The following is a 23,989-nucleotide window of genomic DNA, read 5'->3' as shown; positions in this document are numbered from 1 at the left end:
TACACTGCACTTTTGGTCAGGCTGGCGGCAGAAGCAGCAGCTCTGGGTATCTCTTCGGCCAACTCATGCAGCCAGGAGAGTATCCAAAGGGTGTAGAGTGAGCATTAGGACACAGTGGTGGTATAGGGGACATCTACCACATATCTGAGAAAAGCCTAACTGGTCGTTCCTCTCTGTTGTGGGTCAATGCAAAACAGAGTGTGCCTGTTGGCCGTTATGTTTGGGTATTCTCACACTCACATTGCCTCGTGGCTACCATATGCAGCATGCCTAACTATAGCCACGGAAGGACACTGTCAAACATCGGGCTCCAGCTGGTCCTCTCTAGCTACAGGAAGAGATGCTTCAAACTAAGAACCGAAGGCAGGAAGGAAGGAGGAGTTGTTAGAGAGCTTGGCCTTCTACCACAAGTGCAAACTTACATTTTCACTTCCAAAATAAGATATTACATGCTCTTGCTTGGATGAGAGTTCTTTCTTTAGAGCATCACACAGTTATCTATCCTGCAATGGCCTATCTCCACTGATTTACATGTGTTACCAACAGTCATACCAGAGCACTCTGAGGACAGAGTCACATCAGAAAGACGACTGTAGAAACGTTGGCATAGGAGCTGTAACAGATGAAGAAAATCAGCCATTTACAGACCAACTCCTGTCAAAGCCCAAAGATACCACTGCAGACTCAGTTAGTTCTGGGCAATAGCCAAGAGAAGAGCACACCGTGTGAAAAGGTTTTCCCCATGCTCAGTTTCTCTGGTCATAGCGGAGCCCTCCTAGCATGGGCCACCAACACTGCAAGGGAGCTTTTTTTTTGCAGAAAGTGAAGTCTCAGCGTGCTCTTTAAGATGTGGTTTTCAGCCCTCACTTCTGCACCTCAATAGTTTCCCTTGTTTGTGTTTGAAGGTGGAGGATGGCTACTTTTCCTCTTGGCCCAAGTAGCACAGCCTCTCCAGTTGCACCTGAAGCCAGGTATCAGAAAGCAGCATGGGGAGTATCCCACAGAGGTTTGGCTCAAACACAGACTAGGAGAAAACAAGCCCCTACTCTACCTCAGGGTGTTAGGTCAGAACAGACTGCCCTACCTATGGTTTAATGCCCACGTTGCAGTAGGGCATTAAACCATATCCCTTGTACTTCCCCAAAAGGCCATGCAACATTCATAACCTGGCTAGAGCAAAGTATCTCAGCATCTTGGGATACAGCAAACCCAGCATGTTAACATCTCTACATGTAAATCTGTCAATCAAGTTTCCCATTCTCTTCTGAAATTAGACATGGTATTTCCACTCGTTGTACGTTTGATTAAAACATACGGCCACCTCAAAAGTTGTTGGGCTGCTCGGGAAGTGAACTACGCACACAAATACAGCCCCTCTTTACGGCCAAGAATGCCCGTCAGTTATGGGATACCCAGGTGATTTGGGCAGAGGGGTGTTATATAAACTTTAACTTGAATTCTATGACTAGTGTAGTAAAGGTTTGGGACAGAGACTGCAGGGTAAGCCATCTGTCCACCTTTCCTCAGAGGATGGTCTTTGACAAAGGACAAACCCTAAACCTGCCACCTCTCCCTTTGAATCATTCATACCAGCGAAGGATTTAGCTGTCAGCCTGTCACTAACATTTATAGCTGGTAAAATTCGAGTCAGAAGCAGCTGGGGAGGGAAGACCACAGAGTAGCACTTCTCTTTGTCATCTGCAGAGAAGAACCGATGGGACTCGAAGAAAAGAACCAGCAATTCACCCCCAGCTATCCCAACCTGCACGCTCCCTGCACGCACCTAGGAGCAACCATGTGCCCGATGGGCACTTTCAGGGCAAAAATCTGTTCCTGTGCCATACCCAGCTGCTACAGGTACAGTCCCCACTGATCGTGCTGTGAGTTAGGAGCACGTACCCCAAGGGCTGAAGCTCTAGCTGAGACAGTTTGGGTTTGTTTTCAAAGCAAACATAAACATCACTTACAGGATGCGCACTGTGTTAATGTCCCCATTCAGACTCCAAATATTTGCTCCCTCCAGAAATAACATTAACATTCAGCACGGGTTCCTCCACTTCCAGGCACACCCTCACTGGTGGTCCTCAGGTCCTTATCCCACCACGCAGTCCATAAGCCAGCCCCAGCAGTCCCCAGGGCCGGCGGCACAGGGGGGGACTGCAGCCTCGGGAACCCCCCCCAGTGTGCAGCCAGACCTCGGCCAGTATGGCAGTGGGCAAAGAAGTCAGCTGCTAGTCAGTGCTTGGGTTTCGTACATGCTACATCGAGGCACAGGACAGGAAGCACAGCACAAGACCGAAACTGCTGGGAAAAAGACACAAATTTTGCCTGACAATTCTCAGTTTCCACCGAATGGGAGAGGCAGAGCTAGTCTTATCAGGCCAAGGTGCATTTCAACACCCAGTTATACTCACCTGCACCAGCAGGAAACTGGCAGCTGGGGCTCTTCCAAGTTGCCCAGAGGATTTACACCCATGTTCTCTTAATTGAAAAAAGGTGCAGCTAAGTCCCTCAAGCTGTTTTGAGCTCATCAACCTCAAAAGGTGTGCGAGGTTCTATTTTCAGCTGCAGTTTTCAAATTTTCTGAATTAATTCCCTGAACTGAACTTATATTTGAATCAGCCTTTTCTAGTCAAAGGGTATTCCGCTGCTAGGACCACCATAAACACCAACCTACACTAACCTCAGCCTGAGAAAGCATTACCTACTAGTCTCAAAGGGTCTAATAGTAGGAGAAATCTCTGTTGAACTCCCTCCATCAATGGAAGTTTACTGGCCTGTATATTACAGATGTTTTTGTTCTCATAAAGCAAGTTAAAATTAAATTGCAGGCCCACCTGCCAGACAGTTGGGGCATTAAAAATACATATCACCAGCCAGCACCGAAACTAGCCCAGCTGTTGTCTGACTGACAGGCTTCCTCCTGGAGCAGAAAAGTTCAGCTGCTTTGCTATGATCCAGTGAAGCAGAACACACCCAGAGACCAGACATTGAGAAACCAGTCACTTTGCAACACGTGAGAGAACGGCACTGAAACGCAGCTAGGGCAAAAGCCTTAGGATGCTCTTGAGATACAAGGGAATGTAAACTACCAACGGGCTGTAGGAGCTTTCATCATCTGAATCCCTGCAGAGAGCTGCAGACCAGCCCACGCCCTCTGCACACCCATGGAAGGAAGGAAGGAAGGAAGGAAAACCCAAGGCACGCTCCACATTATGCTCCATGGCAAAGAGCCACAGCCGCTTGCACAACGATCCCATTGCATTTAATAACCTCAAACATGGCTTCAGACACAGCCTAGTTCCTGCCCCGGATCCGTTCCCCGTGTTTCCAGCGGACAGGATTGCTGTCTTCACGCGTGCACTCGCCTGCTGTGCCTCCCGACCTGGCAAACAGATCGTTTCATACTCCCGTCCCTACCCCAGCAGCCCCTTCCACACACAGCTGCTTTTATAGCTCTTGCCCTCTACAACCTTCACTACTTTACAAACTGCCATTCTGACTAAACGTTGTCATTTCACGCCGTTTGTAAACATCTACAAAATCCAGCTAGAGGTGTCCAGCACCTTGAAATGACAATGCTCTGAGCCAGGCAAGCTAGTTATCAGCACGTGAAAGCGTGCTCAGCTAGAGGCACAGCAAGGTAAATGAAGAGATAAGTGAGTAACTAGTAATGTAGCATTGCTAACAAGGTAATACAAGATAAAAATCTAATAACTTCACAAAATAACATACAGCTCACAGCAGGGATAACCTCTTCCAGACTGCAGTCAGCACCAAAAGCCTCTTCAGTAATCGTATTAACAATAATCATAGCTATCATCTAAATGAAACTGCCAACACACTGTTTCCCAGTGCTGAAACCAGCACAAGGAGAAAGTTACCATCACCCATGTGCTGCAGAGACATCTGAAGGGTAGTTTCCACTGGAGAATCTTGCGCATTTGCAGAGAATTTGCTAGTCTATGCCTAACAAGCACTATTAATCACTATTCCCACCCTAATAGCACCCACACCTTCGTAGGTGCTCTCCGGCTGTTATTAGCTCACATCCTCCTATAGCACAAGTGGAACTTTTCTGTGCAATCTAAACTACCCAGATGATCTCCGTGGCTTCTCCCCTTTGCTTTGTTTCCACTCAGAAATACCAGCTTTGTTAAAATAGAAGCTAGACATACACAGAACAGATATCCTACCTCACCATAACTGGTCAAGGCTCCAGACCCGGCAGAGTACGCAGAGAGATGCGTTAGTCCACAGAAACCACAGGACAGCTCAAAAGGCAGTAAGATTTGTAGGCTATGGGAGGTGGGGAGAGCTTGCTCTAGGATGCAGAAGGCAGTTTGCTGCCTGAGAGGAACGTTCCAGCCTCCAGCATCCTTCAGGAGGGTTGGCCAAGGTGGTTGAGCCTCGAAAGTTTCAAGTGAAGAAGTGACAGCTAGTTATTTACCAAAAAACAGCCCAGCTTATTCTGGAAGGGAGTGGGGGTGGAGAGAAGAAAAGGAAGTCATCTCGTTCTCTTATCAGTGCAAAGCCGGCAGCTGTGAATTGAGTGTTTAGAAGGGACTGGGGAGGGTAACCACCACACACACGGTACATGACGACATCTGGCAGTTTATGGGCGACCAAAGCGAAAGAAAGAGAAAGAAATGGCTAAGGGGCAAAGTTACATCCTCTGGAGCTCCTGTATCTGAACAGCACTTGCCATGAATTCTTCCTCCTCCATGCAAAGCAGCAAGAGATATTTCTGCTCCAGGTCTTCAGCGCTGAGCGACTATGCTGAAACTGTGGTCATCACCTTCAGCGTGGCTGGGAAGGGAGAGCACCAGCTCCCTGATCCTGGCTCTACTCCCATTGGAGACAGGACTGCCACCCTCCTTCGGGAGATACTCAGAAACACCTGTGCATTCCTGCTTGCTTTTTTGGGTTTTCTGATTTCAGCTTGTAAAGCAGTCCCTTCATTTGGCTCTGACTTGGTTCCTCTGCCCTCCGGAGCCCGGTTCCTAACCCATCACTCGCACACCGCATCCCTCCACCCTGTGAGCTCCCTGGGGAAACGTACTGCCCAGCTCTCCACGTTAAACAGCACATACTGCTGAGCCCGAAAGACAACTGTACTTCAGGCAGCAGTGTTTCTATGCAGCCCTTCTGAGCTAGCTTTTTCTGGACACGTAGACCACTTAGCTGTGAGGCACCCAAGTTAGGGTCCAGTCTCTTCATTGGGGCATGGAGAGAAATAGTCACTTCCTGAGGGTGATGCAGAACAGAACCCAGTTTTCTACCCTGACTAGCCAGGGACACTCATCTCAGCCACTTGACACAGGTACCTAAAGTTAGATAGCCCAAGCATCTCAACATGTCCAGGTCTAACGTGGAGAGACAGCAAGGTTTACAGGGAGAGATAACAGCTTTTACCAGATCAGATGATACACTTGGAAAATGCAGACAAGCTTTCAGGCCCACAGATCTTTCCTCAGGCCACCCCTGGGCAGAAAGAACTTGTGTTCTCAGTCCTGCAAGAAGCCAAAGGCTGCGGTGACAGAGGACAAGTCCACTCTTCCAAATAGAGCCTAAAACCACCACCGATCTCCCTCTCTTGACTCAGCAAGCTAGAGAGGAAGACCACAACACTCAGTCCTAGCAAACCTGGGATGATTACAGCCCTGCAACCGCAGGACTGGCCAAATAGCTCACTCCTGCCTAGTTCTTTAACATCCTTGCGTCACCAGCTTCATACAGCAGGAGAAACAAGAGCTCAGAGGGCTGTCCTCCCGTGGGCTGGCAAACAGCTAAACATACATCAATCAAGGCATTAAATAGCTGGGAACGTGGCTGCCTCTGCAATCCTGAGTATTTAGTCCATTATCCCGCAGACACTTAGCACAATTATGGCTGCTTTGTGGCTAGCCTTTAATGTGCCAACAGAGCAGCTGAGGCACAGAGGAGATTAGAGATCAGCAACAGCCCCGACCGCAGAGCAAAGCCGAGCACTCTGGAAGCCCCATCTCACTGCAGTGAGCTTGGAAATGCTGGGCAGGACTGGGGACTGACCCCGAGCAGCCTGGCTGGGCCTGAAGATGGGGAGCGGGAGGTGAAGAGCACAAAGGTTTGTCTGCTTTCAGGGTTTGTCCCCACCCAAGGGGCTCATAGAGCAAGAGCTGGGCTTCTCAGCCTGCTAAAGGAGGAAGAGCAGCTCTTATGCTCAAGAAGGATCTTCACTTCCAAGTCAGAAGAAAAAGCTGACAACCTCAGAGAGAGACTCAGAGCAATTCAGATGTAATTCCTGCTAATTGAGAAGATCCAGGCGGCCCTCCAGCAGTGCCAAGCTTCCCCATTTGCTCCCTGGGTGCCTGATACAGCTGGTGGGAACTGCCTGCAGAATGATGCTTCTTGCAGGGGCCTCGGAATGCTGCAGTTGGGGCAGTGAGGTGCTAAGGACCAAATGTTTTGCCCCAGGACACACAAGGGCTCAGTGGCAGAGCAACAGTAGCACTCCATCTTCCCTTCACTCAGCTCAGTTCTGTACTGCCTCCGCACGCTCCGCTGTTCCTGCTGCACCTGCTATGATGGGCAGAATGGAGATGTCCGGACTAGAGGCAAAGTTTCATTGTTTTCTAGGTCAACTGCCACAGGACATCTGTTCAGCCAGAACCTGTCATCCTTACTTTCTCATGCCAGCATTGTAGCATCCACGACAATGCCACCACCCTGACCATATGCTATCCTGTACAGCAGCCACCAAATGGCACCTCAAATGAGCGACGTTCCTGCCACAGTTTTCAGTGGATTTGGTAAGATTCCAGAATTCAGAAACAACCAACTTTCGCTCCATCTTGGAGCAAACACAGGCAGCACACGCTGCAGGGATGTCAGAGAGTAAGAAGTATCCAAAGCCACCTCCAGCAGGTACACTGATATCCCAGCTTCATGCAGCTGGAGCCTGTAAGGGAAAGTGCTACCGAAATGCTACTGTACACAGGGAAAACGCTGCAGAAGAGCGTTGATGCCCACTCAGCCACGAGGCGTACATGCATCCGAGCTGCCCTCAACAGCCAGGCTGACGACTTCCCAGCTTCCTCCCTTGCCTGCACAAAAACCCAAACAGTTTTCAACACGAGGGAAGGACCGCAGGGCTGATTCCACACAAGGGCGATTCCTTGCTTTTCCCTGGACGGATGCTCCATCCACACTGAGCATGTGCCTGCATGGTTCTGCTTGGTCAAAGCAGGATCGGCTAAATCACACGGGGGACCTCTGCCCAGCCGGAGCCGCCGCCCTGCGCGCGCTGCTGACTGCTCCGAAATCCACACTCCATCTCATCGCACATCACGGCTCCCGGCAGCAAGCACTCCGAAGGGCCAACAGCTGCTGCCGGGCAAACTGCCTGCCCTTGGTTCACACACTAGCGAAGGCTTTTAAGCTCCCGTGGACACTTAAAGTACCAGAGAGGCTTAGCGTGGCTGTTCTGCACAAGGCTGCGCTGGCTCTCAGCTCCTGGCACTGCTTTTTCATCCTTTCACTGTTTCTCCGGGTCATTCCCTAAGCCCAGTAATGTTGCTTTTAGTAATATGCAAGTCCTGGAAAAGCCATCCTAAACCATGGCTCATGGCCAACCCTGCACAGTACTTACAGATCCAGGAGAGCTCAGCAGCCTCTTTCAGGGACATTTATGCGTCTCTTCTCATAGAAACCAAGGCTGTGCTAGCAGGAAAAGGAGGACTCTACACAGCAATGAAGCCTCGAAAAACTTCTTTTCTGTCTCTGGGAAGGGCATTGCTTGAACTGGCACTTGAGCTCTCTTCTTATCCCCAAAATACAAACAGAAGACAGATTTTCTACTGAAATCACCCTAAGAGCCAACAGGCAAACTCTTCCGAAGACACTCAACAAAATACCCAAGGAATAAAACCACATCCTATCTCTCTCTCTGTCATCATTCCAAGGCTGAAAGCAACAGTGAAAAACACACCATGTTCTGCCAAGGAAGAGCTGAACTGGCGTCTAACAATCAAGGGCATCAGCGATTTCACAACTCGAACAGGATTTTCCTTCGTTTACTGCCAGCGCTTCCGTGCAAACCTGTGCTTTAAAATAGACACCAGTTTCCTACTTAACACTCATCCCCTTTTCCTCCACTCTGTAGGCAGACAGCACTACCCACCAACGGTCAGACATCAGAGATGCCAGAGATAACAGCTGCAATGATGCAGCAAAAAGGGGAAAAAAGTAGGTGACGCTGTGCTGGCCCTCTGGGGAGCCGTGTCTTCCCTTTCTGCAATACATGTGTCCTAACGCACACACTGCCCACGGGGCTCTTCTGTCGCTACAGCCTTGGAGCTCAGCACTAGTAGATAACTAACACGGGACCAAAATTTTTGTCTCATGAAATTTGGCAATGTCCAAACCACATCAGTCCCACATACAGAGACGTGCATCTTCCACGCCTACTGGCAGCTCTTGCTGCGAACTGCTACGCAGCCCCTGCTCCCTGCAGCTTCCACACCGCGCTCCATCACTCCAGGGCTGCCATCCCGCCGCACGCACGTGGGATGTGACCACACGAGACACCCATCACAGGGCTTGCAGGGCTGGGAGGAGAATGCTGAACGAGGAGACACCTCTGTTTTCTTCAGCATCACCTGGACTTGCTGTCTACTCAGCACTGGAGAGCCCTAATCTGCCCTTCAAGATGCTGTGCTTAAATCTGACTCCCAGGACATTTATTGCTTGAAACCAGATTACTACAGCTAGGGCTGGCCGTTTGCACGAGATCCCACGCTGTTTTCTTCAAGCTCTTTCCTCCACGTGCTTCATTGCTGCTGTAAGGACTCTTCAGTAAGTTCAAACTACATCTCAGCTTTCTCACACAGTCACTACCTGACAGTATTGTGCTTTCCACCGCTTTTTAGCCATCCCTTCCTGCAGAAACCTGGTCAACGTTCCCTTCTCCCCCAACACACTGCCAGAACCCTCTGCCATGAGCCAAGCAAACCTGCAGCAACAGAGGCAAGAGCCTTCTTCTGGGATAAACATTTGTAAAAGCCAAAGGGGAGAGAAGAAATGGCTTTACATTAGATGAAGTCACTGCCCAAACACCAGCACGTGAAGTACGAGCAACCAGAGGTGAGAAGAGTGCCCTGGCTGATGTCTCAGTGCCTGCTGTGGGAGGATTGTCACACAAGAGGGACCGTACGCCAACAGCATGCAATGCTCTTTGTCCTGAGATCACCAGCTGGCTGCTTTGAGGCACTTATCTAAAAACCAGCCATGGGAAATTCCAGCCCATTTCTCTTTGCACTAGTCTGAAGACCTTCAATTCTGCAGCTTATGCCCAGCTCTGCTAAACACCAAACTAGAGGTTCAAGGTTTGGAGAAGCCTGTTCAAATGCCAGAGATGCATTGCATCCCTCTTCTTCCAGAGGTCAGGCGGGACACCAAAACCTGCTGATTTCAACCCAGTCAAACAGTTCAAAACTACGTCTTCCTCACTAAATCGCACTTCTCGAAGTACGCGAGTTCCTCTTAGCTTTGACCATCGACATGACGCCACCGAAAGTTTCCACTACTTTAAAGCTACAAACTCTCCCTGAGCGGGACCGAAACTCTGGTCTGAGACACACATGAGAGCAGGTGGTGGGTTGGTTCAACTCTGAGAACAAAGGGGCATTGCTACTGCAGCGCATCCTTCCCTGGCACGGGTTGGAATGAGCCCTGACTAACGGCGTGCCCGCGAGGGGAACTGCAATCCCTGTGGCAGGTGACGACCAACGGGCGAGGAACGGGCTTGCAAGGCACATACGGCTGCACTTACCTGCCATCTTGCCAAGATGGCCCCCAGAACTACCTGGAGCCCTGCTTCCCAGGGAAAGGTTGGAGAGAGAAAGTCAACGGAAAGCCTGGCAAAGCACAGGTCCAGCGGCTGCCCTGAGGGGAGCGATTACACCCCGGGACCCCATGGCAGACCCCAGCCCAAGTGTTGGCCACGGTGGTTGTAAGTTCCTTTGCTCCATCTGGTGGTTAGAAAGTTTTTAAGGCTTAGAGTGGACACGCTGCTCCCTGCACGTTCTGCTCATCTCCTGGGCTGTCTGTCCGCAGGGGCTGCGGAGAAGCTTGGAGTAAGCCACTTTGGAAAGCGCAGGGAAGCACTTGGAAAGAGCAGGAGGCTTCTGACTGCTCCGGTGAGGGGGTCACCCCCACATCAGACGGCCAGGGTGGTCATGGGTCTGTGAACATGAAGAGTCAGTCGGGCTCCCACGCGCAAACCACAAGGACAGCCACTGTCCCCAGCAGCAGAGAAATGTCTGAGAGCAGGCAAAGCACAGCCTGCTGTGCTGCACAGCCCAGCACCCGACAGGATCAGACCAAGGGAATCATTTGGCTCCCACCTTCCACGTTGGATAACAGGAGCAGGATAACGCTTAAGCATTCAGACCCGGGCTGTGGGAAAACAAACATGCTCCGCTCAGCCAGGAGCAAAACCACTTATTGTTAGGATGATGCCGAGGGCAGAAAACCCCTGACTCGTTCCCCCAGGAGCAGAGGAAAACCAAAACCAGCCTCCAAGGCAGCACAGCCAGCCAAGGAGCCCAGGAGCTTTCCCAGTTAACCAGACCCCTTCCTCATTCAGCAGGTTTCTCTCCAAGCACTGCAAGGAAATAAATAAGGCAACAGGGAAGCAAGGCAAGAGCAGAGCCTCAGACGAGAGGGACCAGACAGATGGCCTTATGCTACAGCATCCTGGCTTCCCCAGCCTCCCTCCCACTTGGCACTGGGACCAGCAGGAGGAAAGGAGATTCCTGCTATGTCACCCCTACCCTGACACACCACCTTTGCCTGCCGTGATCTGCCTGAGCCCACAGCATCACGTGCGTTCTTGCTGAGCCCAGAAATCCTCAGCTTTCAGGATTATATAACCTGAGGAGCTAATTAAAAACGAGGAGGTTTATTTCGGACCCGGGCAGGGTGACAAGACAAAAATATAGCCCATAGCAGGCCCATGTCCCCTTTGAAGAGTCGCCAAGGCTATTTTTTACCTAGATACATCATGAAGAATTGGAGAGAGGAAAAAAAAAATACCATGGCTATATTTAGAATTTTATCAGTGGCAGGGCTCGTTACACTTCTTCGAGAGGAGACTGACAGAAATATTTCAGGAGAGTGGGAGGAACAAACAAACAAACAAAACTACCCCCCAAAAAACAAGCCAAGGATAAATATATCCCTGGCAACTACCTTACGTGGTAGGGATGCTGCTCAAGGGTGTGAAGGGGGATTTTTTGTTGGCTTGAAATTAGATCTTTGTCACCTTCCCACCCTCTTGAAATCCCCAAGGCCAAACAACATGTCCCAAGGGATGGGTTCTCCTCTGCCTATGTCGAACATCCATAGTTACCCCAACTCCTGAGGCTGCTCAAGCTGTCTGTTTCCCTCTGTCACTGGCTGCGGAGGGGAATGGCAAGCTGCAGCAAACTGTGGCTGGAGGAGCTACAAAGTCCCAGCCTGCGAGTAACCTCACGGTTACGGGGGAGGTAGCATCTTGCAGAGAGCTCCAGCATGATGGCTGGTAGTATTGCTAATTGCTTACTCTCTCGTCACTGTGAGCAGGTCTTCCCTCAGTTTCTCCGACTGGAATCACTCCACTTTTAGAAATACTTGAAAAGCTCGTTGGAGCAGAGAGGAAGCTGCGTGAAGAGGGGACTGAAGACACTGGCTGGCAGGGCTGTGCCACCCCGGGGGGAGCACGGGGAGGCAATGGGAGCTGTCTCCTCGGCAGTGCTGCACAGGTTGCCCTCCACCAGCTCCTCTCGGCCGAGTTAAAACAGCCAGGGAGAGACAGTTCCCTTGAAAGCTAACTTCAGCCTGAGCAAAAAGGGAACTTTCGAAACACGTCATTTTGGGGTGCAGGGGAAGCCACATTCACTTAGGCACCGCAGACGTGAACTGCAGTTTGCAGCCTTATTCTCAGCCCTGACACCACAGGACAGAGGCAGGGAGCAGCCAGCTGTGTCCTCCCTCCACAGATGGAGGACAGGCTCTCTTGTCCTGCCTACTCCTGACAGCTGCTTCTCCACTCACACAGCTCTCCATCCCAGTACAGAGGGGCAGATTTCTTGTTTAGCATCTGCTCAAGGGAGAAGCTTCTTCCTATCTAGCTGCTCTGGTGTGGGCTACTGCAAGCCTGAAATTACACTGGAGTGAAAAAAAAAAATCTCTTTTGTTGCACCCACAGGAGATTAGCAGACAGCTAAACAGAGTCACAGCCTCGTCCAGATAAATCTAATGACTGTACGTTGGGAATGAGAAGAATTTCCAGACCTTATTATCCCAAGGTCACGGGCAGGCTCTGGCTCAGCTGGATAGCAAAAAGGAAAGGATGGGGTTGCATGAAAGCCCCTTGTGCCTCAACAGCACAGATATCTTCTCCCCTCGATAACACAAAAGGTGACGCCAAGGTATGACAATTGCCTGGACTCCAGGAGGAAACCAAGAACTCAGCCTGCCTTGGCATGGCAGTGGAGGCTACTGCCAAAGGTACTGGAAACTTGCACAGCAACCTCATCTCTGTCCGTGCGAGGGACGTGCTGTGGTGCACGCTGAGACTGTGGGCACCTAGCATGTGCCTTGCCCTGCTCTTGGTGCCTTTTTTCCCAGGTCAGCAAGCAATCCTACATCTGTGCTTGCGTTTTCCTTGGGAACATCAAGAGACACCAGCCACAGCAAGTACAAGCTGGGAACCTCCCCCACCAGCTTTGTGCATAGAAAACCTTGAGTAGATACGTGCTATGAGACAGGCTCTCCACCTGATAACACAATCAGGACAGTTGCAGCAAACACCAGCCCAACTCAGCTCACCCTCTCCTCCCCCAGTGCTTCTTTCGACACCAAGAAGGTGCAACAAGCAAGATAAACTTAATCACTCCTTGCTGCAAGAGGCTTCCCCAGCCCCGAGCCCTCGTGATGGGGGCTGTAGGGGACGCTGCTGTGATTCACCCTGGGCATGCGTGCTCCTGCCCGCAGCCACGGCTGGACCAGGTGGCCTCCTCCTCAAGGCACCTATTAGGGCACCTGCTCACTGTCCTTGATGATGAGGGCAGAACAGAGCTCGTCTGTCTCCCAGGTAAGGGTCTATCATTCTGCAGGACAGATGGAGAGGCTAGACAGAGCAGAAGGGCTGGGACTGCAGTATGGAGGCACTGAGATCATCCCTTTATTAACAATCACGAGGACATTTCCAAGAAGACGCAGCAGAGGATGAGGCTCATCTGCTTCTCTCGTCCCTGTGGAAATGTCTGAGTCTTGACACAGAAAATCTCCTCCAACAGAGCCAAGGGAGGCTGCAAGGTAGAGCCCCCTGGTCCTCCCGAGGCCCAAAAGCCTGATACTCACAGTCACGCGCTCCCAGACCAGCTGACAGATGCTTTTACTGCAGCTGAATCACAGCAACATCCTTTCCACGTAGGACCTGCCTACGACACCTGTGACAGCCCCAGCATCTGCTGCTGGAGAGCAGCAGCTCGGAAAGCCCAGGAGGAGATGCTGAAGTGTACATCTCTTCCAAGCATGTCCCTCAGCCACTGCAAGCAGGCAGAAGTCTTTGGAGAGCACCATTGACACAAGCAGCAGCCTGAGCTATTTGCAGAAAAACCCCACATATACAGGAAGCACACAGTTCCTGATTTCCAGCTTGGTTTAATGCGAAGAATTTCCTTCTTCCCTTCAGACTCACGCAGGAAGCCTGCAAGCAGACCAGCCCCATAATCTGATTAGGCCCCATCCTACGCACATTTCCTGGAACATGCAATTGGACTGCAGGAGCCACTTTCCATCCCTCCCCAGCGCTCATCTCATAAGGTAGCCAGCACAGCCCTGCCCAAGCCACTGCTTTTGGTCAAGGCAGTGAAAAAGCAACAGAAGAAATCCATTCCTGCTGCAGAAAAAGGATTAATCAAGGCTTAAAGAAGCACAGCCTTAGGAATACTTCTCCCTCCCCACATCCCCCAGAGGGCATGGGCCCGTTTTTAGCTTGGAAACAGGTATTAGCTCTGTTCATCCCTCAGGGCAGGGATGGAAACCCAAATGTGAACATTTGGGAAATAAGTTTTCAGTGGCCATTTGGGAATCAAAAGGCATCTACGCTGCAAGGGTGGGAGGGTGAATGCCACAAAGACCCTACGGAGATCCGTATTAAACCGGTGATCCAGATGGGAACAGAGACACTCTCAGCTCTGGGTAACCCACTCATAGGACTTGAGAGGGACTTGGCTGCTGGTTTGCTCATGGAGTGACAGAAGCAATAGGCACCTTAAACGGAATCAGCAAGAGATGCAGCACGGAGTGGTCAACAGGAAGAGCCAGCCTCTGGGCAAAGCTCCGTGAATCATAGAATCATAGAATGGTTAGGGCTGGAAGGGACCTTCAAAGGTCATCTAGTCCAACCCCCCTGCAAGGAACAGGGATATCTCCAACTAGATCAGGTTGCTTAGGGCTTAGCAGAGGAAAAGGCCGCTGCCCATCTTTTTGCACACCAAGAAGCATCTCCATATGGGCTTTGGGGCTCACACACAAGCCAGGTTTTGCATGGCAATGCTAGAAGCACTGAGCTCTGTTCCCCTTTCCGAGGAGCAGCGTCTCCCAGCCACAAAGCCACAGGCATGCTTCTGCTGGGCCACCACCACGTGCCTTGGCCAGCTGAGCCGTCCCTGGGGAAGAAGGCTCTTGCTGGGGGGGGCAGCTCAGGTCCTGGGGGCACCAGGAACAGCATTCCCCACGCCTGCTGGCTTGCTTGCAGCGGTCACGCAGCTCCGTGCCGAGCGAGACCCACACCCAGACACCCGGGAGAGTCCAGCTGGCTACCGCTGCTCCGCTGGCAGAGCTCCGCCACTCCGCTGGAGCACAAACCTCCAATTCATTCACTCAGGTGCCTCCGAAGTTCCTCAGAAGAACCATCTCCTAGAAACTCAATTAATTTAAACCCTGCGGGAAGGAGCAGCAGCAAGCAGCTCCGGTACCACCCAGCCACAAAGGAAACTCGCCCTCAATATAGCTTTGGCAGTACGAGCTGGAAGACTGGTTTCCTCTTCGGTGTGCTCTGCCTTACCCTGCTGCTGCAGACGGCGAGGAATTCTCCTTGGCAGCCCGCAAAAGAGATACAGCTGCATCCGAGAAGCGTGTTCCAGGGCCCAGAGCGCTTCGTTTGTCTGGGGACCACAACGAGAGCAGCTCACTCTGCCTTGGGGGAAACCAAAGGATACCGGAGAATCACCCAGGGCCTGATCCAAAAACCTCTCCTGGGCAAGGTTAGTTTTCTCTCTTTGAGTGGGGCCGTTAACTATTCTTATTGCCTCTCTGGAAAAGGGGACAGAACAGTGTATTTGCGCGTTTCGTGACCTGCAGTAAGGAACTCGCCCTATCTGGAAATAAACAGCAGGCTGGGGGCTTGTAATTGAAGTGTAATTTAAGTTGCTGCCAATGTTCTCGTCCTCATTTAGCACAGTAGAGCCTGGTGAAAAAGCACGTCTGCCTCTTTCACCACCACAGCATTTCCCATCTCTCACCTCCCTGCCCGTGCACGTAGGCAGTCTTAGCACACATTTGCACAAAAGCCTTCGAGCTTTGATTGTCCTGTACAACTGCTAACAGAGCCTGTGTCCAAGGACATCTTCACACAGCCTGGCCAGAGAGAGAAAACCTGGGAAAATCTGAGCCGAGATCCAGGTGCAGCAACAAGCAAAGGAGGGAAGCAGAAGGCATCAGCTGCCTTGCTGGGAAGGTCTCACGATGCCTGCTTATGTGAGCAAGCCACCAAAGGCAGCCAGGGTGTGAGTTCAAGCTGCTGCTGTGACCTGTCTCCAGCTGCCCAGGCTGACCGACCCTTTTAGTGCTGGAGCCGAGCATACGTCCGCTCCAGAGCCAAGAGCTGAAGCACTGCATGAAGAGATGGACAGGAACAGCTCGCAGAGAATGGCCAGAGGACGTTTCTGAGCTCAGCACTTGGGCCTGTGGGCTTGAGCACGCTCCGCCATCAAGATCCGCAGTCATCCCAATTCCAGCCACCGTTGTCCTAAGCTCTGTCCATGATGTGCTGCTGATGAATATCCACAGTGTCAAAACACTGACCTGGATTTGCTTCCTGGACCAGAAATCACCACATCCCCACCACCACCCAAGTTGCCAAAGTAAGCAGCTATTGCAAATACTTAAGGTTAATATTTACATTTGGATTCACCACAGGAAGCATGTGTTTTGCCACCGGTAAAGGGAGTGGGAAAGCTGAGACCACAGGCTGGTCAGGGGACTGGCATTTTATTTCCTGTCACTGCTGCAGATGCTCAAGGTTGCACAGCAAGCGAGGTTTCGGGATCCAGCTGGATGCATTTGACGCCTCAGATGCACAACAACGTGGCCTGCACAAGCATGGGAAATCATCTTGGAGAAACACAGGCAGGACTTAGCAGCCCTGGTGGCTGCAGCAGCTCTGCCTATGCTGGCAAGTACAAGCAATCTGAGACTTCAAAAGGAATCACCCACAACGCACCATAAAATCATTGCAGATAAAGTAATTCGGCTAAACAGTAGATTTTAAGAAGGTTCATCTGAACGCAGGGAAAGAGCTGTCAAACAAACACACTCAGCTCTGGATACGGGATACCACTCGGCAGCTCTTGGTCAAGTCCTCTACAGAAATGGCAGCTCTTGGTCAAGTCTGCAACATTTCACCAGAGCACTATTCCCCCCAGCACTACTAGCCTGCTCGTTCATTGCCTCAAAACTGGGAGCTTGATCTCTTCGGTCTCCATGTTCCCTTCCAGGGGCGGTCTCACGCTCACGGTGCTGTTTAACTGCCCTGGACAGGAGGCAAGAGGAGCGAACCAGCTGGGCTCGAGGAGCTGCGAGGCAGCATCTCTCCAGCCCACCAAGCGCAGGAGGAGGAGCAGCCGAAGGGGGTTTTGCACAATCCCTGCTGCACACCGGCCCGTTATGACCCAGGAGCTGACAGCACTGTTTCACCACTACCACGGCCCCCGAGCCAAGGAGGAAGGCTTCTCATACATGCACAGGCAGGAAAGAGGAGTCACTGTCTACTCCGTGCTGGGACCGGATTCACCAGCAGTAGCAACACTCAAAAAATCAGAACCACAGCACAGAGAGCAACGAGGGAAAGGGCTTCCCTAATCTGTCACACGCAGGCACCAATTCTGTGACAGCACTGAATCCTGCACAACTGGGGCAACCCCTGCTTAGGCAACAATCAGGCTCCAGAAGCTGGCATTTACTAATTTCCTCCAGACTCTCCCCTCCTCCCAACCATAGAATCCCAGGAAACCTGGCTGTAAAGAAAAAGCTTGCCCTGCAGACAAGGGCAATGCACAGGCCAGCTGCCACCTACCAAGTGCTCCAGACACTGTGCAACTCCTTTCTAGGAAAAGAAACAGGGCATTTTGGATCTGCAAGCCATTCATCAGCAACGGGGATGTGAGGTTTATCCACCAAGATCTCTACGCCACAGCAAAGGGCCTCTAATCGCACCCGAGCGGATGTAGAGCCCCAAAGCAGAGGAGGGGCAATGGTTACTCCTAGATTCCCAGGCTCTTGCCGTTCCAGAAGAATCGTGATTTCTCTGTCCTGGCTAGGGGGTGGCACGTCCCTGACCTCCAAATCTTTCCTGCAGTCGAGAGGTCACATGCCAGTAAAGCTGGGAGAGGGAAAGAAACGGTCATTCTTCCAACGAGCTGTTTGTAAGAAATAACGCAATAAGGCCCTGGCAGCAGCTTGGAGCTCAGTATTTGCAACAGCTTTGTGGTCTAGGCTGACGGCAACAAGTTTGTTTTATTTCTACAACAGGGCTTGATTCTTCCTCATGTCACACACACACGCACTCCCCAGCACTGACACAGCCACTGCGCTCCAGGCTGGGCCCCCGCACTCACTCGCGCAGCCCTTCAGAAGGCCACGAGCAGTGTGACCAGCATCTGACTGTCCTTGATACCTCTCCCCACAGCACAGCCACGAGGAGAGCTTACCAAACAAGTCAAACACCCAGAAAAAGGTTTATTTCCCCTTCCACATGCCTTCCTTGAAAATGCTTAGCACACACAGGTGTCCTAAAGTAAAGCTGTTCCTCTCAATTCCTCCCAGTCCCTCCACAGACACATTCCGTGCAGGGAGGAGGAGAGGCATTAAGCAGTTCCCAACACTCAGCATCAGCACTGGTCCCAGTGCTCATATGAGCCCGCGCTTCACATGAGCCTCTCAGAGAGAGCATCGGTTGTTAAGACACACGTGCGTATCCAAACAGCTCTCATAGTGATAGAGTCACACAGCCCAGAAAGAGGAGTGAGGGCAAAAAATAACCCTCGGGTGATCAGACACATCACTTCTTCAGTATGGGCTTGTGGCCCACCAAGCCATTCCCTTGATTCAGACATCTGTATCACCTTGCCTCTATGCCAGGGCAGAAGGGAATGCAGCATCCTTCAGTCCCAGCAGATCCTCGTGAAAGCTCGATTGCATCCACCAGAGCATCCTGCCTTGCAGCCATAGGGCAGGGCTGTGGCAGGGGCTCAGTCACAGCAGGTCATGCACACTCTAAACCTGAGAGACAGTCCACAATCGCACCCCAGGACTTTCAGCTGATGACAGTGTCGCTGCAGCCCACTGACACAAAGCCAGGGTTCAGGCAGAAGAGAAAGATGCCGTACGAATCTGAGAGGCACCCTACATGTTGCTAGGCAAGAGAGGAAGAGCTGGAGCCAAGCCATTCTTGCCATGACGTGGGGAAAAAGGGCCTGAGCAGTGTTACAGAACCAGGAGCAGCAAACACAGCACTCCAATGCACACACAGAAAGGACGGGGGCAACAGATGCTGGGAGAAATCAAACCCCAGCACAAAAGCCACAGCTCTGACCCCTTCTCCACAGCAGTACTACTAGCCAGCCAAGCTTCTCAGGACTCCTGAATGGACTGAGCTAGCAGCAGCATTATAACCATTTTGCTGTCTCTAGCGGTCCACTGCCCTAGGTAACTGCCCAACAGGGTGCAGCTAGCCAGGTGTAGGCACTGTAGAGAAATATGGACTTGCCTGTGGGCACAGAGAGCATCACCAGAGCTGGGAATGAAATCCAGGGGCCCCAAGCCCCAGCCCTCTGCTTTATAACCCATCAGCAAAGCATGTTTTGTAACTTAATGTGGCACCGCCCAGATGAACGCTGCCTCTTCCTAAACTTCTGCACGCTTTGAACCAGACATTCACAGAACACGGCTCAGCACTTGTACAGGAGAGACAGCCAGTGCTCGATGGCAAAAAGAGACACAAAAAACCATAAACCAACTAAGGCCCTGACTCTTGGCATTGCAGGAACGTGTGAGAGGAGAATCTGGAGTTATTACATGTTCAAGAGATGGTTGCAGAAACCCCACTCATGACCTGCCCGTGGTCAGACCTGTACCAACACCAAACAAGCACTCCCTGTCCTGTAACCGATCCCATTTCTCAGCTTGAAGTGACCGTCAGCTGTACGGCTGCTCCCCAGCCACCACCCTCCTCGGAGTTTTTCAAAACACACTTGACTTCTATTAGCAACAAATGCTTTTTCAGGTCACCTTAAGGCTGCCCCTGTGAAAGGGCAGACAAGAATGAAGAAAGAAACCTCTCCGCACTGTGCATGTGATCCAGGGCTTGGAGCTGGCTGCCCAACAGGCACAGAGACCATCCACTGGATGGCTATTTACCCCTTTTGAAGCCACAGCAGAGAAGGAAGGACCGAGAAGGGACGACGTCCCCAGGTCACACAGGCTCCTGCTGCCAGTGCAAGAAAGAGGCTGAAGCTTTGAAACAGCTTCTTTGGGAGAAGCTGGGAGAGGCACCACCAACACACCAGATGCACCGAAGTAACTTTTTTTCGGCTCACAGCCCGCAGAGATATTTCAAGCAAGTTTTAAAGCTCAGTCCCGTTTCGGCGTCCCCTCCTCAGCATCTCTGGCACCGGTTACAGAGCCGGCCAAGACGAGATGCTGTAAGGCAGCCGGCTTCTCCCGCGGGCACGGAGCGCTCTTCCGCAGCGCGGGCACGGGGCGAGCCGAAGCGGCTGCGGGGCAGGGGCCGGGCTCGCAGCGGGTGCCCGGGCAGGGGCACCGGCTGCAACTTGGGCACAGCCACCTGGCCCCGAACCGCGCCCGCCCGCCGCGCTGCCGCCGGCACACCTCCCCACGCCTGCAGCCCGGCGCGGCGGGCACGGGCGGGACAGCGCAGCCGCTCCGGCCCCGCCGCTCCTGCCGCCGGGGCAGGGGGGGCAGGTCCGAGCCGGTGCCGGAGGAAGCAGCGTCCGGTAGCCGCGGGTGCTCGGACGGTGGCCGCCGCGCGGAACCGCTCGCCTCGGGTCGGCGCTCAGCCCTTACCTGCGGGAGGTCATGGCTCCGCCGGGCTCCGCGCAGCTCCGCGACCCCGGCCCCGCGCCGACTGCCCGCGCCGCCGCGCCCCGGCGGGGCGTCTGGGCCACGAGCCGCCGGGGAAACCCCTCCCTGTGACGCGGCGGGGGAATCCCCGCCCTCCGCCCCGCCCTCCCGCCCCGCCGCCCCCGGCCCGGCTCCGGCACCGCTCCCCGAACGGCTCCGGGGCGCTGCGCCCCTGCCCCCGGGCAAGTGGCCGGCGTTCCCCTTCTGGTGCCAGCGCTCCTTCGCCCTCCAGGCTGGCCAGCAGCCTCTCCGTGCATGGCGCATCCATGCTCCTCGCTTGGCAGCTCCGCGGTACCCGGGTCTTGAGAGCATGTGACATTTCGCACCGGCAGCAACTCCAGACGGCGCTCAGTACCCGGACGCTGCCGAAGGTCTAGATTTTGGTGTTGAGTTCACAAAGACTTGAGAGTGATGCCACCGAGAGAGCGATGCCACCGAGAGAGCGAAGCAAGCCACCAGACCCTGAGCATCCCAGCCTGGCACGCTTACCATTATCCCTAAATACCCTCAGCTCAGGGGCTGCTCTGGAGGCAGGAGGGCACAATGTCCTCAGAGTGGGTTCCCCACTCTCATCCCAACGTCTACAGTGAGACAGGGCTGGTGGCACCCAAATCTTCCACTGGGGTAAGCTGGGGTCAGGTATGCTATAGGCATGCTATAGGCTTTATACAAGTAGAGCACATTTTGCCATCTGAAGTGTAAATTCAGAGGCGTTTAACAAACTCATGTCAAATATATGTTGCTTCACATAAAAGACAGAAACTAACCCAAAGAAATGCCCTGAATCTGGCACCTTTCATGAATGCTGCGTGAGAAAACAAAGCCAGCTGTCCAAGACAGAGAAAAAGCCAGGATACAGCCAGCGACATCACCCCCCCCCCCCCCCCCCGCCAGTCTACCCATAGTGGCAAAAATAGCAGTTTTATAACTATAATAAGACTCAGCAAATTCCATATCTATTCGGGGAATACCCAGAGAGCTGGCAGCAGGAGCCAGCTCATTTCTCAGTGAGGAGGACTGGCGGGGTGCATAGCTTCTCTGCATGCCACTGGATTGCTCACGGGGCAACGAGGACCACAGAGGCCAAATAGCAACCCTGATAACAATGACCCCTGTCCTCTCCTTCCTCATTTCCCCTGCCATTGAGGCTCCCAGTTACTGGCGCCTTCTTTCATGGCACTGAGACTTCATTGTGAGAGACCAAACTGAGACTTCTGCGGGTGCCTGTCTCATATGGCGGGGGGAGCAAGTCCCTTTCTCAGGGCAAGACACATGGTCAGGGAGGGACTGCTGCTCAGCTTCTTGGTTAAAAACAGATCAAAAGGAACCCCGTGGAACAGATCTCCCCACTTCTTGTAAGGTACTGGTTTCTAGACCACACAACTGAGATCCAGATCAGTGGTGAAAAAGGTCCTCTCCTGTGACATCTCAGCCCTCCTGTCTCTGGTCCATTGGAATGCTTTGATCTCACGGAAATACCCAGCACAGAAATCCAGACCCTGGCCTGGGAGCTCTCTGCAGCCAGAATATCCCGTTTTGTCGGTGTTGGGATGGTGTCAGTCCCTCAGGGGATGTGCTGCAATAGAAATGCATCATGACCATAGTGAAGGTGCTGGATGTCTGTGTGACTCCATCTGCTCTCTAACCTGCTCAGTCTCAGCCAGGGCTGGCCAGGAGAAGATTTAATGGTGCCCAGGCTCTACCTGCTACGCTTCCCCCAGCAAGGACAGATTTTTCTGGCTGCCAGGTGATTGCTGTGTGCCCCAGAAAAGGGGGAGCAGCCAGGCACTGTGAACAAGTCCCATTCCCTTACATCCACATGGGGCCAGGATGTGTTTGCTGAGAAATGGCCAGGGCCTTCACGTTGCATCCACCTGAGAGATGGCAGCCCAGCACCACTGCATGTGCTCAGCTTTGGGAAGATGTTTGCACTCCCGGCCACAGCCACAAGAGCTCCATAAAGCCTTAAATTCAGGGTGCCTAAACAGCCCTGAACTGTAGACACTGACAGGGTCCTTTAATGAAAAGCCAGAAAGACCGTGTTCATGGGCCAAGTTGTCTCCTTAGGAATATTGCAGACCCTTTTCTCCCTGAATAATCACGTTTTTCCACCCAGAGATACAAAGGTACATCACAGAGCAGGGTAAAGGATCATTACGCTGCTTTGGCAGGTGAGGAGAGCGCAGTGCCGGGAGTGGAAGCGGCCAACCCGACACACACGCTGCATCAGCAGCAGAGCAGGGAAAGAAACCCATGGATCCTGCTCCCCACCACACATGCTGCAAAATGAGGCCAAGTGGCCATGGAGCCAAAGAGTCTAGATCTATTAACAGCCACTACCCCAGGCTGCAGGGGAAAGGGATGTGGGCCACAAATAGGACCCGGCAGAGATTTAGGTCTGGTCTACCAAATTCCAGAAGGACTAGCTCCCAGTTGCCTGGCTAGCAGCAGCACCCTCAGGAACAGGCAAGCTAATCAGTCTCTCACTTCACAGTAACCAGCTAAGCACTCGGGAAGCAGGCAACTGTAAAAGGTGATACAGTACATCAGAATCCCGTGGGACAGCCCTGTGAGCCCATTCACACCATCACCAAAGCAATGCACCCACCACCCTTCGCTTCCCCCAGGTTCCCCCATAGGCTTCCCCGCCATCCTGCTGAAGCCTCAGCACAGTGACTTAAGAAGAACGGAATAAGCTGCTTTTAGCCCCGGACTGAAGCTCCTGGGCACAGGAGAGGATTAGCTAGGGGTGCCAGTGCAAGCTGAGGGTGGGTAAGACCATCCAGCCCCAACTGCCCCCTCCTTCTTGATGATATTGTCCGACTGCCTCTGCTCCCAGCGAGAGCAGAGTGGATGGTCAGGCTTGATGTGCACATGGCATGTTCTGGAGAGTGCCGAAGACGCTGCTGTCAGAGCAAGGGCTGCCAGAAAGCGTGGCCAGGCTGTTACCCTGAGTCATGCTTGCTGCCTGCCCAGACGTGTCTCCAGTGTGGCTCCCATCCTTTCCTTCCTCTCTCCCCTGACAATGGGTTTTTCCAGGCTTTTTCCAGTAAAAAAAAAAAAAAACACATCCAGCTGCCAGAGCTCCTCTTTTCCTTCTAGCCAAGACTATGATAGCTTTTTCTCCTACTGCTTGGCAGCAAGCTGGCAAAAAGCCTGTGAAAGAGGTACTGACTTGGCAACTCCGTGCCTGTTGTGGCATAATAAGGTCATTGTCAAGAAGACACTGCACCAGGAGGCTGATCTTGAGCAAAACATGGCCCCAGTTGTGAGTTGTGCAACCCCGGTGGCTGTTCAAACACTGGCCTCATTGTTCCCCAGTGTGAGTCTTCCACGTCTCATTGTCCATAGAAAAGCCAGTTCCTACTGAGCTGGTGCAGGCACCGATCAAATGTGCATCATTGCTAGATATCAAAATGACCCGGATTGCTAAATTAGCTGCCTCCCAGATGGCAGGAAACGCATGTTCTTTTCTCACTTCATACCACTTGGATGAGCACGAGTTCTTGCTTGAACAAAATTCTCCACCTCCCTTCTT

The 23,989-nt window shown here is 52.5% G+C and overlaps 1 protein-coding gene across 2 annotated transcripts in view; it reads right to left on the bottom strand.

Annotated features, from left to right (window-relative positions):
- The window catches only part of LOC104373420 (tyrosine-protein phosphatase non-receptor type 11), a 37,103-nt gene extending 32,648 nt beyond the window's left edge, over window positions 1-4,455 (bottom strand). For both annotated transcript variants that reach the window (XM_086625516.1, XM_009979319.2), the window contains exon 1: window positions 4,197-4,455. In XM_086625516.1, coding sequence (XP_086481642.1) covers window positions 4,197-4,204 — 8 coding nt within the window. In that variant the 5' untranslated portion in view covers window positions 4,205-4,455. The remainder of the gene's footprint in view (window positions 1-4,196) is intronic.
- Between the last annotated feature and the right edge of the window lie 19,534 nt (window positions 4,456-23,989).

This window comes from Tauraco erythrolophus, chromosome 23, assembly GCF_009769465.1.
Source record: "Tauraco erythrolophus isolate bTauEry1 chromosome 23, bTauEry1.pri, whole genome shotgun sequence".
Classification (NCBI taxonomy): Eukaryota; Metazoa; Chordata; class Aves; order Musophagiformes; family Musophagidae; genus Tauraco; species Tauraco erythrolophus.
The sequence above is the reverse complement of the archived record's forward strand: the minus strand, read 5'-3'. Positions and strand labels throughout refer to the sequence as shown.